Source organism: Macaca fascicularis, chromosome 11 (assembly GCF_037993035.2).
Source record: "Macaca fascicularis isolate 582-1 chromosome 11, T2T-MFA8v1.1".
Classification (NCBI taxonomy): Eukaryota; Metazoa; Chordata; class Mammalia; order Primates; family Cercopithecidae; genus Macaca; species Macaca fascicularis.
Window position 1 is genome coordinate 75,413,908 of NC_088385.1, and position 13,442 is coordinate 75,427,349.

The 13,442-nt window shown below is 38.2% G+C and overlaps 1 protein-coding gene across 22 annotated transcripts in view; it reads left to right on the forward strand.

Moving 5' to 3' along the window:
* Positions 1-6,756, forward strand: part of RAP1B (RAP1B, member of RAS oncogene family) — a 50,468-nt gene extending 43,712 nt beyond the window's left edge. For all 22 annotated transcript variants that reach the window (XM_045365582.3, XM_045365584.3, XM_045365581.3 and 19 more), the window contains 3 exons: positions 2,173-2,316; positions 2,972-3,088; positions 5,514-6,756. In XM_045365582.3, coding sequence (XP_045221517.1) covers positions 2,173-2,316; positions 2,972-3,058 — 231 coding nt within the window. In that variant the 3' untranslated portion in view covers positions 3,059-3,088; positions 5,514-6,756. The remainder of the gene's footprint in view (positions 1-2,172; positions 2,317-2,971; positions 3,089-5,513) is intronic.
* Positions 6,757-13,442: the final 6,686 nt, after the last annotated feature.

Here is a 13,442-nt window from a genome sequence, read left to right on the forward strand (position 1 = left end):
TCAAGCAGTTCTCCTGCCTCAGCCTCCTGAGTAGCTGGGACGAAGGCGCATGCCACTATACCTGGCTAATTTTTGTGTTTTTAGTAGAGACGGGGTTTCACCATGTTGGTCAGGATGGTCTCCTGACCTCAGGTGATCCACCCACCTCGGCCTCCCAAAGTGCTGGGATTACAGGCATGAGCCACTGTGCCCGGACAATAATAATAATAATAATTTTTAAAGAAAGGCGCCAGGCGCGGTGGCTCAAGCCTGTAATCCCAGCACTTTGGGAGGCTGAGACAGGCGGATCACGAGGTCAGGAGATCGAGACCAGCCTGGCTAACACGGTGAAACCCCGTCTCTACTAAAAAAAAAATACAAAAAACTAGCCGGGCGAGGTGGCGGGTGCCTGTAGTCCCAACTACTCGGGAGGCTGAGGCAGGAGAATGGCGTAGACTTGGGAGGCGGAGCTTGCAGTGAGCTGAGATCTGGCCACTGCACTCCAGCCTGGGCGACAGAGCCAGACTCCGTCTCAAAAAAAAAAAAAAAAAAAAAAAGAAAGGCAACAAATACATTAGATTCTAACATTATTAATTTAGGTGCCCCTTCAGAGTCTACCATAATGGAGTTTAGTTCCTCATCACACTAAATACAGCAGTGGTTCTCAAAATTGATTTTGCATCAGAATCACCTGTAGGACGCGGTGGCTCAAGCCTGTAATCCCAGCACTTTGGGAGGCAAAGGCAGGTAGATCCCCTGAGCTCAGGAGTTCAAGACCTCCCTGGGCAACACAGCAAAACCCCACCTCTACCAGAAATTTAAAAAAAAAAAAAAAAAAAATTAGCCGGCGTGGTGGCGCGTGCCTGTGGTCTCAGCTACTTGGGAGGCTGAGGTGGGACAATTGCTTAAGCCTGGGAAGTAGAGGTTGGCAGTGCGCCCAGATCACATCACTGCACTCCAACCAGGGTGACAGAGTGAGACCCTGTCTCAAAATAAATAAATACAACTCGTTGTACTGCAGTTTAATTATAGCAAATATTGTGAGAGCTGGGAGACACCCATGGTAAATACTGTTATTTTCTGGACTTCTGAAACAAGGGAATTTGGGGGGACCCTACATAATTACAGCAACCTCAGGGAACATTTTTTAATTTGTAAATCCATTTAATAAGTGGTCTTGATTTTTAGTAAATTAAGTTTGAGTGGTTTTTTGGGGTTTTTTGGTTTTTTTTTTTGTTTTTGAGACAGAGTCTTGCCCTGTCGCCCAGGCTGGAGTGCAATGGCATGACCTCGGCTCACTGCAACCTCTGCCTCCCAAGTTCAAGCAATTCTCCTGTGTCAGCCTCCCAAGTAGCTGGGATTACAGACGTGTGCTACCACACCCGGCTAATTTTTGTATTTTTAGTAGAGACAGGGTTTCGCCCTGTTGGCCAGGCTGGTCTCCAGCTCCTGACCTCAGGTGATCCACCTGCCTCGGCCTCCCAGAGTGCTGGGATTACAAGCGTGAGCCACTGTGCCCGGCCTTGATTGGGTTTTTTAATACAAGACTTTGAGAAATTAAAAATTCTGCTTTGGGGGCCTTCCAAATTTCTCCTTTTCGTGTTGTGCAACTGAGAATGCTGAGTTTAATAAATGCACGTCAGGAAACCAGAAAACTTGAAGTTGATTCACACCCTTTAGAGAAACATTTTAAAGTGCTGAAATATATTAGATTTTCACAGTAACACCGTTTTGTACTTCCTTTTAAAAAGTTTATGTTTTGCTTTGTATAATTAGTTATAAGTTCATTATGATAAAATTTTAAGGTTTTTTCCCCATCTCTCATAACAGGATCATAGCTTGTTTTCTCAAAATTTTATGTAAAAGTGTCTTATTTATGTCTGCATTGACTAGGTTGTGTTCTTTTTACTTAACATATGAGAGTTTTCTTTCTTTCTCTCTTTTCTTCCCTTTGGAGTTATTGTTTGACATCTCCATGAAAAGAGAAGGCAGTGGAGATAATTGACATCAAAGTTAATACTAATGTTTATGTTACAGATTAAATTATTAAGGCTGTAAATTTTATTATACATTATTTTTTTCTGTGGCATTATATGAAAAGTAATTCTTAGATTTGACTCTTAGAATTCTTTTTATTTCAATTCATATAGCATATTTACTTATTTGTTTTTACTCTCACAAATGTATTTTTAGGTTCCGATGATTCTTGTTGGTAATAAGTGTGACTTGGAAGATGAAAGAGTTGTAGGAAAGGAACAAGGTCAAAATCTAGCAAGACAATGGAACAACTGTGCATTCTTAGAATCTTCTGCAAAATCAAAAATAAATGTTAATGAGGTATGGTCAAATATACTTACAGTGGCTCTTTATTTGAAGTACAACATTGAAGATGAACAGAAAATGTCTTAACCCCAACTTAATAGGTACTCAGGGTACATAATGATGTTACAGGACAAAAAAAAAAAACCTCTTATGTTAAATGTATCCATGTAGTAAATAAACAACAATACTATTTCAGTCTCTATTAAATACTTGTACATTGATATGTACCATGAAAAAGGAAGACTGGACAGAAAATACAGGGATAGGGAAGACAGATTTAAGACTTCAGGTATATGAAGGATGTTATGAAAAAAAGAGACTAAAATGCCAAAAGGCATGCATGGTTCTTGAAAGGCTCCAAGTCATGTTGTAGAGCAAAAACTTAGTTTTTAAAAGGATTTTTTCTTTGTGTGATGGTAAATGTTCTAATTGAACTAAGTTAAGGTCTCTGCACTCCTTCAATTAATTATTTTAAGGAGCACAATATTAACACTCCCCAAAAAATTTGAGCTTGGCAGTTATAACACCTGATTTTATTCTCATTCCTTAGCTGAACAATTCTGGGGATTAATTTATATCCATGGAAATTTCTGTTTTTTCAATTTACTTTTTTATTTTTGCGGGGGGAGGTGTTCCTCCTGTAAATTAAAACAAATTAATGTATTTGCAGATCTTTTATGACCTAGTGCGGCAAATTAACAGAAAAACTCCAGTGCCTGGGAAGGCTCGCAAAAAGTCATCATGTCAGCTGCTTTAATATACTAAATGCATTGTAGCTCTGAGCCAGGTATGTTCACTTATCTTTCCTCTAACTTTTAATCACTCAACCTTATTAAGGGCACTCTGTCATGAAAGCAAGTATAGAATTCTTTTTGTTGGTTCTGAAAAATAAATGGTTTATTTTTATAAGATATCCATGAGTTAGTATGCTGTCTTATTAATTAAAATATTTACCTATCATCATGAGTAAAGTATTCTTTTTTTTTGTTTTTGAGATGGAGTTTCGCTCTGTCACCCAGGCTGGAGTGCAGTGGCGCAGTCTCAGCTCTCTACAACCTCCGCCTCACAGGTTCAAGCAATTCTTCTGCCTCAGCCTCCCGAGTAGCTGGGATCACAGGCATGTGCCACCATGCCTGGCTAATTTTTGTATTTTTAGTAGAGACGGGGTTTCTCCGTGTTGGTCAGGCTAGTCTTGAACTCCTGACCTCAAGTGATCCACCCACCTTGGCCTCCCAAAGTGCTGGGCCACCACACCTGACTAAGTGAATATTCTAAATAAGTTCATTCTGTATACTGGTTGGTGCTGGCAATACAGTGCTGAACAAGACCAGCCTTCTCTCCTTGACTCTTAATTACTTTAAGCTAATTCAGGTATACTGAACGAAAAAGACAGTTAATTGCAAAACATGATAAATTCTGTATTAAGATAAATACAGGGTAGTGTTGCTAATAAAAACCCCTAACATGGCCAAGTACAGCGGTTCATGCCTATATTCCTAGAACTTTGGGAGGCTGAGGCAGGATTGCTAGAGGCAAGGAGTCGAAGATCAGTTTGGGCAACATAGCTAGACCCCATCCCTAATTTATTTATTTATTTATTTATATGTATTTATTTATTTTTGAGACAGAGTCTTGCTCTGTCGCCATGCTGGAGTGCAGTGGTGCAATCTCAGCTCACTGCAACCTTCACCTCCTGGGTTCAAGCAATTTTCCTGCCTCAGCCTCCTGAGTAGCTGGGATTACAGGCGTGTGCCACCATGCCCAGCCAACCCCATCCCTAATTTAAAACACACACACACGCACGCACCCCACCCCCACCCCTGAGATGTTCATCATGCACCAGTCACTTTTTTTTTCCCGTTCAACCTTTAAGTTCCAGGGTACATGTGCAGGATGTGCAGGTTTGTTACATAGGTAAACGTGTACCATGGGGGTTTGCTGCACAGATCTCTCTCATTGCCTGGCACATACTTAACACTCAGCTGTTAGCTGCTGTTTGCCAATGATAATGGTTTCCTCTTCACCTGTCATTAAACTATTGTTAAACTGTTTGTTTATTCTTAAGAACCTTTGATATTCCTGACTCTTGTTTCTTCCTATGTTAATTGATTCAGTGCTGCCATAGCACTTTGATTCTGTATCTTTTTAGAGTTTTTATTCCCACCTTCCATCTAGGGCTTTCTGTTTAGTGATATATCATCTCATTCTGATATCCTGTAATTCCTGACCACGTGCCCATTCTTAGCAGCACACATGTGCTTGAGCTCACACACTTCCATCTGTCTTTTTTAATTTGCAAGTCTGCTAGGATTTAGAAAACTTGATTGCAAACCTCGTTCAGACTCAGAATGAGGACCTAAAGTTCTAGGCATTTGTGAAAATTATTTCAGCAGCCACGTCTATATTAACAACTCTTCGGAGCTTGTAACAAGTCTGATCACCAGGAAAATAAAATAGGAAACATTTTTTAGTGCAGGCATGTATGTAGAAAATTATTCAAAGTACATATTTAACAGTTCTAAGTTTACTTTTTAAAAAACTTTACATGTGATTTTAGTATAATACCAACTTTTTCTGACATCAGTCTTAATAGAATGTTTAAATGTGGAATTTAGAAAGTATATAACGTGATTGTAAATCTGTAAAACACCATCATGAAATAAATTCTACTTGTCTGCTTCTCTAAACGAGCTTTTTAGCCACTCTTATTGAAAGAGTAAGGAAGAACTTGATTATCTGATACTAGAAAAAAAATGGTTAGATGTGCATTCTATACTTATGATCTAATTCTAGGATTACACTACAATTGTGTAAACACAGGATCACCCATTTTGTTAATATTGCTATCTGACTTTTTAATCCTAATTCTAGTAAGGTTGACTTGACTAACAATTTTAATGTGATTTTTTCCTTTTTAATCCTTGGAAGGTAATGCACAAAAATGTGCACAAAGGTACTTTCCCTTTCTGTTCCTAAGATTTTCATTTAACTGACTTTCAAGAGGGCAACAGAATAGACTTCATCTTTTTGGAATGAAAAGATGAAAAGGTCTGCCATTAATTGTGGTACATTGCCACTAATGTAATGCCTAGAACAAGAACCTAGATTATATTCATTTCTAACACTTTTAAGACTTGTTTTCTTAACTGTTTCCTTTTGGGTTTTTACTTTTTCCAGCCCATGTTTTTAATTAATTTTTTTCCTTTTGACAGGTCTGAAGAACTGTTGCCCAATTCAACAGTGCCAGCATTCCAACTTTGTTAAACCTACCAACATCTTAAATGGACTTTCCTGTGGTGGTACCCTTTAAGAGGCGGATGAAAGCTACTATATCAGTTTGCACATTCTAATCACTTTCCAGTATCACAAGAGAGATTTTTACTTATATAATAATCCTAGAGTACGCAGCTGGTAAAACCAGAGGTTACATCCAGTATTACTGCTAAGAGACATTCTTCATCCACCAATGTTGTACATGTATGAAAATGGTGTACTGTATACTTTAACATGCCCCATACTTTGTATTGGAGAGTACAATAATGTAAATCCTAAAAGCACCACTATTTTAGCATAATAAAAGAAAGTCCAAAGAGCTCCTATATAGACTACTCCAGATAACTTCGCTTCTTTGATACTTGTAGCTTATTGTAATTTTTTTTAAGAAATTCAAGGTCATTATTATTGTACAAAATAAGCGCTTTGATTAACACAGCTATATAGTTTTTTTAATTTTTAAAAAACCTGTGGAGACAGTGATCTTGTCTTTAAAATATGATAGTCCTTTCAGTATAATGTCTTAGATTAAAGACGTTGCCTTTAATATCTGTTGGGAAGGAAATGTCCAGACTTTTCAAATCTCTTATTATATGTTTCCTTTTTTTGTTTACATAGGGAACAATGTTTATAGTCGTGTGTACAGTGGGGGTCTACAACAAGAAGTGTATATTTTCAAACAATTTTTTAATGATTTAACAATTTTTGTAAATCATTTTCAGGCTTCTGCAGCTGTAGATTCTCACTGTGAATCCCTTGCTTGCTCATGCATAAGTGTATTTGCAATACCAAATATACAGGTTTAGTATTTTTGCCTGTTAGTGATCGTTTCACATGTGTAACGTTTTGGTTGAGATGTTAAATGGTGGACGAGTACTGTGGATGTGAATGTGGGAAGTAATTTTAATCATATGTAATTGGTCACAAGGCCTAATTTGCAGTAACTATTGCTGTTTTATTTAACAATGCCTTGTTGCTTTGTATGCATTAATGTTTGGATGTAAAGATTGTGTGTCTATCCAACAGGGAGCCACAGTATTTAAATTGACCAACCTAATGTTACAACTACTTTGAGGTGGCCAAATGTAAACTAAAAGCCTTAATTAAAGTGGTGCAATTTTGTATAACTTAGCATCAGTAGTTCAATAAATTTGGATTGCCATGCAAGGGCTTGCATTATAATTACTTGCCACTTGAATGTGTTTTGTGTAATGTTTTAACAGTGCTAGTAAATAAATATGGGTTTACCCTGGTTTTAATTGTAATAGGTGCATTTTACACAGCGTGGTTTCATAATTTAACATTTGGGCAACCAGACTCATTAATTACAGGAATAAGTAAGCAGGGGGTTTTCTGGTATTGTTCGAGTATCCACATAACCACCTTTTGAAGTTTTCCTTGAGAAATAATTTTGTAAATCAAGCAGTATTACTTATGAACAGAGCCTTTGGGTAATGTTCAGTAGCTCTTTGAGGAGGTAGGTAAAAGAGGAACGATTTAAAATACTTTGATGGATGTTACACTATGATTTTTTAAAATACAGGATGAAGTTAGAATATTGTGGTTATAAAAATCTGAGTGATGTGGATTAAGCACTTTTTAGAGAATTGATATTTTTCTTAAATATGCTATAATTGAATTCTTCTGTAAGAACTGAATTCTTACAGAATTATTTTTAAAGTGTAAAAATAAATTGTAAAGAAGCTCTTCACACAAACTTTTTCAAAGTATTTTCCAGCTACTGGAGTAATTAATTAGTGATAATATCTAATAGAGGGGTATCTGCTAATTCCCTAAATATACACTGTTTGAATGATACATTTTTAAAGGCTTTCATGTTAAGAAAGAAGTCTGATTCTTTACAAAAGAGACTTGTTTTTGGAAGAACCGGTTTTATTTATATTCATTTGGGAAAAAAATTAAGCCCAAAAAACTGGGACTGTGAAACACTAAAATTACTTCAATTTAGTATGTCCTGTTACATCCGTTGATACTGCCATTAATTCAATAATTACTTTTAATAAATGTTTGCTGCCTACCAGCTATGTACCAGGCACAGTTGTAGGCTCGAACAACTAAATATTCATTCACTGGACAAATTAAGTACTTAAGTATAAAAATTGTTCTAGGCCTAAGGATGTAGCAGCAACCAAGGTCAACTATGAAATGCTGTCCTCCTAGAATTTATATTCTATTGAAGAGTTTCTCAATCTCAGCACTATCGATGTTTTCTATTTGATAATGTATTCTGGCAACTCTCCTGTGCATTATAGGAATTTTAGTATCTGCCCACTAGATGCCAGTAACACCACCCCAGCCTTCAAGTTGTGACAACCAAAAATGTTTCCAGACATTGCCAGATGTCCCCCAGTTGGATTGTTGGGGGACGGGGGAGGTGAACTTGGAGGGCAAAATCACCCTGGTTAAGAACTACTGCTCTGGTGGGAAACAACACATTAGTTACAGATGAATATTAGGGTTACAAGGTGGATGGTTTACTATAGTGAATAAGAATATAAACTTTGGAGCCAGACTTCCTGGGTTTTTAATCCCAGCTCTTCCACTTCCTACTATATACCTTTGGTTGGGTGCCTTGGTTTCCTTATCTATAAAATGAGAATGATAATACCTACTTCATAGAAGAGTGAAATGAATGCCAGTGCTGTCTTCTAGAGAGAGATATATATATATATATATAAAATAATATATATAATATGTAATTTTTTTTTTTTTAATGCTGATTGGAATAAGGCTGTGGTTTGGCAAAAAGCACCATTTTCTCCTATACAAAATAGTAACTGCAGTTTAGGAACACAACTCATGTAGACTGACTTTTCTGGTGCTTAATGGGAAAATACTAAAATAATTGAGTCAGAAAAGGCATGAGTTCCTTTGCATGTCCCCGAGGATACTTGGAGAAACTTGAGTTTTAGGAGAAAATCAAAGTGGTCTTTCACTTACATTTTTCTAAAAAGTGTAAAAACCCTGTATTGACTTTTTTGTTGATTCAGTTATTTCTTAAATGTAAATAGCTCATCTTTACCATATATGGGCATTACAAATAGAAATTTTTAAAATTCCATTTATAAAATGAAGTTTTGCCTTGTTTTTTTAAATCATTCCATCTTTAGTTGTGGGACAGCAAACTTAGAATCAAAACTCATCACTACAACTTTTCTTTGAGGTAAACTCTTAATCTGTGTTTTCATTGAATTTAATCTCCATCTATTCTGTCTCTTTTTAAATATTGGAAATGTAAAAGGGAGTTACACAGTGTTTTACAATTAATAACTCTTACCTTAGAAACCTTAGAAGTGTTTGCAGGCTTGTCTCATCTGTCAGTGAGCCTTAACATTGTGATTTGTAAGACTAAAAATTTTTTTTTCTTTTTTTTTTTTTTTTTTTTTTTTTTTTTTTGAGACAGAGTCTCGCTTAGTCGCCCAGGCTGGAGTGCAATGGCGCAATCTCGGCTCACTGCAAGCTCCGCCTCCCGGGTTCACGCCATTCTCCTGCCTCAGCCTCCCGAGTAGCTGGGACTACAGGCGCCCGCCGCCTCGCCCGGCTAATTTTTTGCAGTTTTAGTAGAGACGGGGTTTCACCGTGTTAGCCAGGATGGTCTCGATCTCCTGACCTCGTGATCCGCCCGCCTCGGCCTCCCAAAGTGCTGGGATTACAGGCGTGAGCCACCGTGCCCGGCCAAATTTTTTTTTTCAAACAAAAATCAGCCTGGGCAACAGAGACCCCATCTCTTAAAAAAAATAATAATTTTTTTTTAATTAGCTGGGCATGGTGGTGCATATCTGTACCTGTAGTCCCAGCTATTAAGGAGGATTGTTTGATCCCAGGAGATGGAGGGTACAGGGAACTGTGTTTGCACCACTGCACTCCCACCACGGCAACAGAGTGAGACCCTGTCTTAGAAAAAATCAAAAGATAAGTAAGTCTGTTCTATTTGTTACAGTGCATCAATACATTTGATTTTCCTTTTTTTTTTTTTTTTTTTTTTGAGACTGAGTTTCGCTCTTGTTGCCCAGGCTGGAGTGCAATGGTGCAATCTCGGCTAACCACAACCTCTGCCTCCCGGGTTCAAGTGATTCTCCTGCCTCAGCCTCCCGAGTAGCTGGGATTACAAGCATGCACCACCACACCCGGCTAATTTTGTATTTTTTGGTAGAGATGGGGTTTCTCCATGTTGGTTAGGCTGGTCTCGAACTCCCAACCTCAGGTGATCTGCTGGCCTCAGCCTCCCAAAGTGCCAGGATTACAGGTGTGAGCCACTGCACCCAGCCTAATCAATACATTTGATATTTCAAGAATACATGAGAGAAGAAAAGTAGATTGAGAACAGAACTAAACGTTTTATGTTTCCTTGACTATTGGGAGGAAAATGGATGAGTCTGTTGGGATACCTGTTGAAACAAGACTACTAAACAGATTAATCAACTAATTCCTTAGGCTTGACGTTAGTTTATCTTTGAAAAGTGCTTATTGCTAAATAGGTCTGTATTCTAAATGCTGCCTTCTTTTAAAAAAAAGTATTCCACATTACACATATTTTAAACTTGCTTCCTTAAAACATCCTTGTTGGTGGCCTGTAGGTTACTGACCTTTATCCAAAATTAGGGATATCTACCTGATTTTTGTCTCTAAGAATCAATAAATCCATTCAGTATTGTCTACCGTGTTTCAGGTGCTGTTTACAATATCAAGAGGTACAGCAGGGATTTTCTGCCCACATGGGGAAAACACACAGCAAGTGAACAAAGCTCTATTGGTAACGGTTTGTTAAACTTTCTAAGAGCTTTCCATTGGAGAAAATTGTAATGATTGAAAAGTGAGCTATCATTTTTCATAAATTTTTTTATTCATAGGTAATCTAATTTTTCTGATTTCTCCAAAAGGGTATGAAGACAGTTTTTACTATATTTTACTGTGAACCTAGTTTAACCTGACTTTCCTTACAGACCCACATAAATGAGACAATTATCCAAATTCAACATTTGGGTCAAAATGCAGGGTTTTTTTCTGAAAACTAAACAGCACATACATATATTACAGGATTTTTATGTGAATAATATATTCACTTAAGTCAGGTTTCAGTTTTTAAATAGGCAGAGATCAAAAGCCTCTGTTTTTGTCATCTACCATTATTACCCTTTCAAATTTCTATTTATAGTCTGGTAGTTATGTCCCCTGTGGGCACTGATTTCAGAACAGGAAATTCTATTACTGTCGAACTCTTTAACATGCAGTGCAGTAGGTTTGGAGCAGAGGAGAGTAGGAAGGAGTAAACGATATGGTAAATCCAGTCTCTAGCCTGGCATGGTGGCTCACACCTGTAATCCCAACACTTCAGGAGGCCGAGATGGGTGGACCACTGGAAGCCAGGAGTTCGAGACAAGCCTGGCCAACATGGTGAAACCGTGTCTCTACTAAAAATACAAAAATTAGATGGCCGTGGTGGTGTGTGCCTATTAATCCCAGCTACTCAGGAGAGGCAGGAGAATCACTTGAACCTGGGAGGCCAAGATTGCAGTGAGCTGAGAACACACCACTGCACTCCAGCATGGGCAACAGAGACTCTGCAAAAAAAAAAAAATCCAGTCTCTGCTGGCAAGTCAGTGATGGGAAAGACCAGTCAAACTATCAAATCTAGTAACTTGTCTAACCGTAGTTGGCTCTTGTTCCATTATCCATACTAAAACAAGTGACCCGTAGTAAAAATTGTATTTTGCAAAATATATGGACTGTTTGATTTATATTCCCAACTATTACATCTAGTTAATTATTAACAGGTCAGTATCAGATTTCCTGAGCAAATCAACAAATGATGAAAAACTATGTGGCTAGCAGAAAAAAATAAGTGCGTGTGGTGGTGCTTTCCTGTAATTCCAGCTGCTTGGGAGGCTGAGGCAGGAGGAACTCTTGAGCCCCAGTGGTTTGAGGCCAACATAGGGAGACCCTGTCTCTTAAAAAAGAAAAAAGTATCTTTTCCCTACTGGAAATGGAATAGAATCGGATGGGTATGGTACAGCAGGTAGTTGTGGGGAGCCCTCTACTGTTCTAAATGAGACTAATAGTAAATGTTACATAACTGAAGCAACAGATTTGCCAGATGTGTGAAAGATAACCCAGAGAGGGGTAATGGTGGAGCCAGGATTAACACAGCCAGTTTGTCAGCTACCTCTGAACCTGTATTTTCAGTGCACAGTCAGATTTGAATGGCTGGACCTTGGAGTTATTGACATATTGGAGGCAACTGAAACCATGAGTGTGAATGAAATTATTTTCCTAAGAATTACATGGGGTTAAAAATAGTAATAAAAAGGAAAGCCTGGCCTAAACAGGCTTGGGATGGGGAGAAGGGTTGGACTACGACACGGGCGGAGAACAAGGCAAATAGCTGAGCAGCAATTGAGAATTTCTTATGGCAAAGAGCAAAATACTATTGTTCCTCTTCTAGTATGCTATAAACCAGCAGTAATTTTATGCTCTAAAATGTTTCATTATTTTTATCACTCTGTATATACTTGGTGGTGAATTTGCTACAAATGTAAGGAGATGATGGGATAGTTTTTGGAAATACCATCCTCTAATTAGTACCAGGTCTATGTATATCTGCAGCAACTATAAAGTCTGTCTCAGAGCCAGTATTGGCAAACTTTAAAATTCAGCTGTAACAAGATAAGTCATCTTTTTTTTTTTTTTTTTTTTTTTTTTTTTTTTTTTTTTTGAGATGGAGTCTCTGTCTCACCCAGGCTGGAGTGCAGTGTCGTGATCTCAGCTCACTGCAACCTCCGCCACCCAGGTTCAAGCAATTCTCTGCTTCAGCCTCCCGAGTAGCTGGGATTACAGGCACCCGCCACCGCGCCCAGCTAATTTTTCTATTTTTAGTAGAGACGGGGTTTCACCGTCTTAGCCAGACTGGTCTTGAACTCCTGACCTCGTGATCCACCCACCTCAGCCTCCCAAAGTGCTGGGATTACAGGCATGAACCACTGTGCTTGGCAAGTCATCTTTCAAATACATGCCTTTGCAGTATTTCTCTACTTCCCCAGTAATGTAAACTTCATTTTCTCTCAATGTTCATAAGTGGTATTTTGTTGCTTTACCCAACATATTAGGGAGAAAATTCTTTTTAATTGGATTCTCATATGTTGATCTATTTCTATTGTTTTCTTAAAAAAATTAGTGTCCTAGTTTAAAAGTATGTATTAGTTTCCTAGGGCTGCTGTAACAAATTATCACAAATTTGGTGGCTTAAAGCAACAGAAATGTACTCTCACAGTTTTGAAGGTCGAAGGCCAAAATCAAAAGTGTTAGGATGTACTCCTAGAGGCTCTTGGAGAGAACCTGTTCCTTGGCATTATGCCACATCACATGTGCCTCCATCTTTGTATCTCCTCCTCTGTCTAATCTTTCTCTTACAAGGACAATTGTTTTGACATTTAGGGCTTACCCACATACTTCAGGATAATCTCATCTCAAAATGCTTAATCACATCTGCAAAGACACTTTTTTCAAATCAAGTTAACAGAAGTTTGGGGGTTGGGATGTGGACATATCTTTGGGAGCCATTAACCTACCAAAACATTGTAACAATTTTTCAGTACCAAAGACTAGTATGGGTCTGCTCCAGGGTAACTCAAAACATTCTGAACTGAATCAGCAGACCCTCAGGTCTCCCTAGAGAGATCCTGAGGACCTAGGAAAGCCCCAGAATTAAGCACTCTACAAGCATTCCGAGGGAAGTCTGGGATCAGGTGAGACTTTAATTAGAGTCCATCAAAGGTTTAGTATGGACTAGTTCTACAATTCCAGAAGCAACACACTAGGCATGGAATACTGTTAACCATTGTCATCCCACA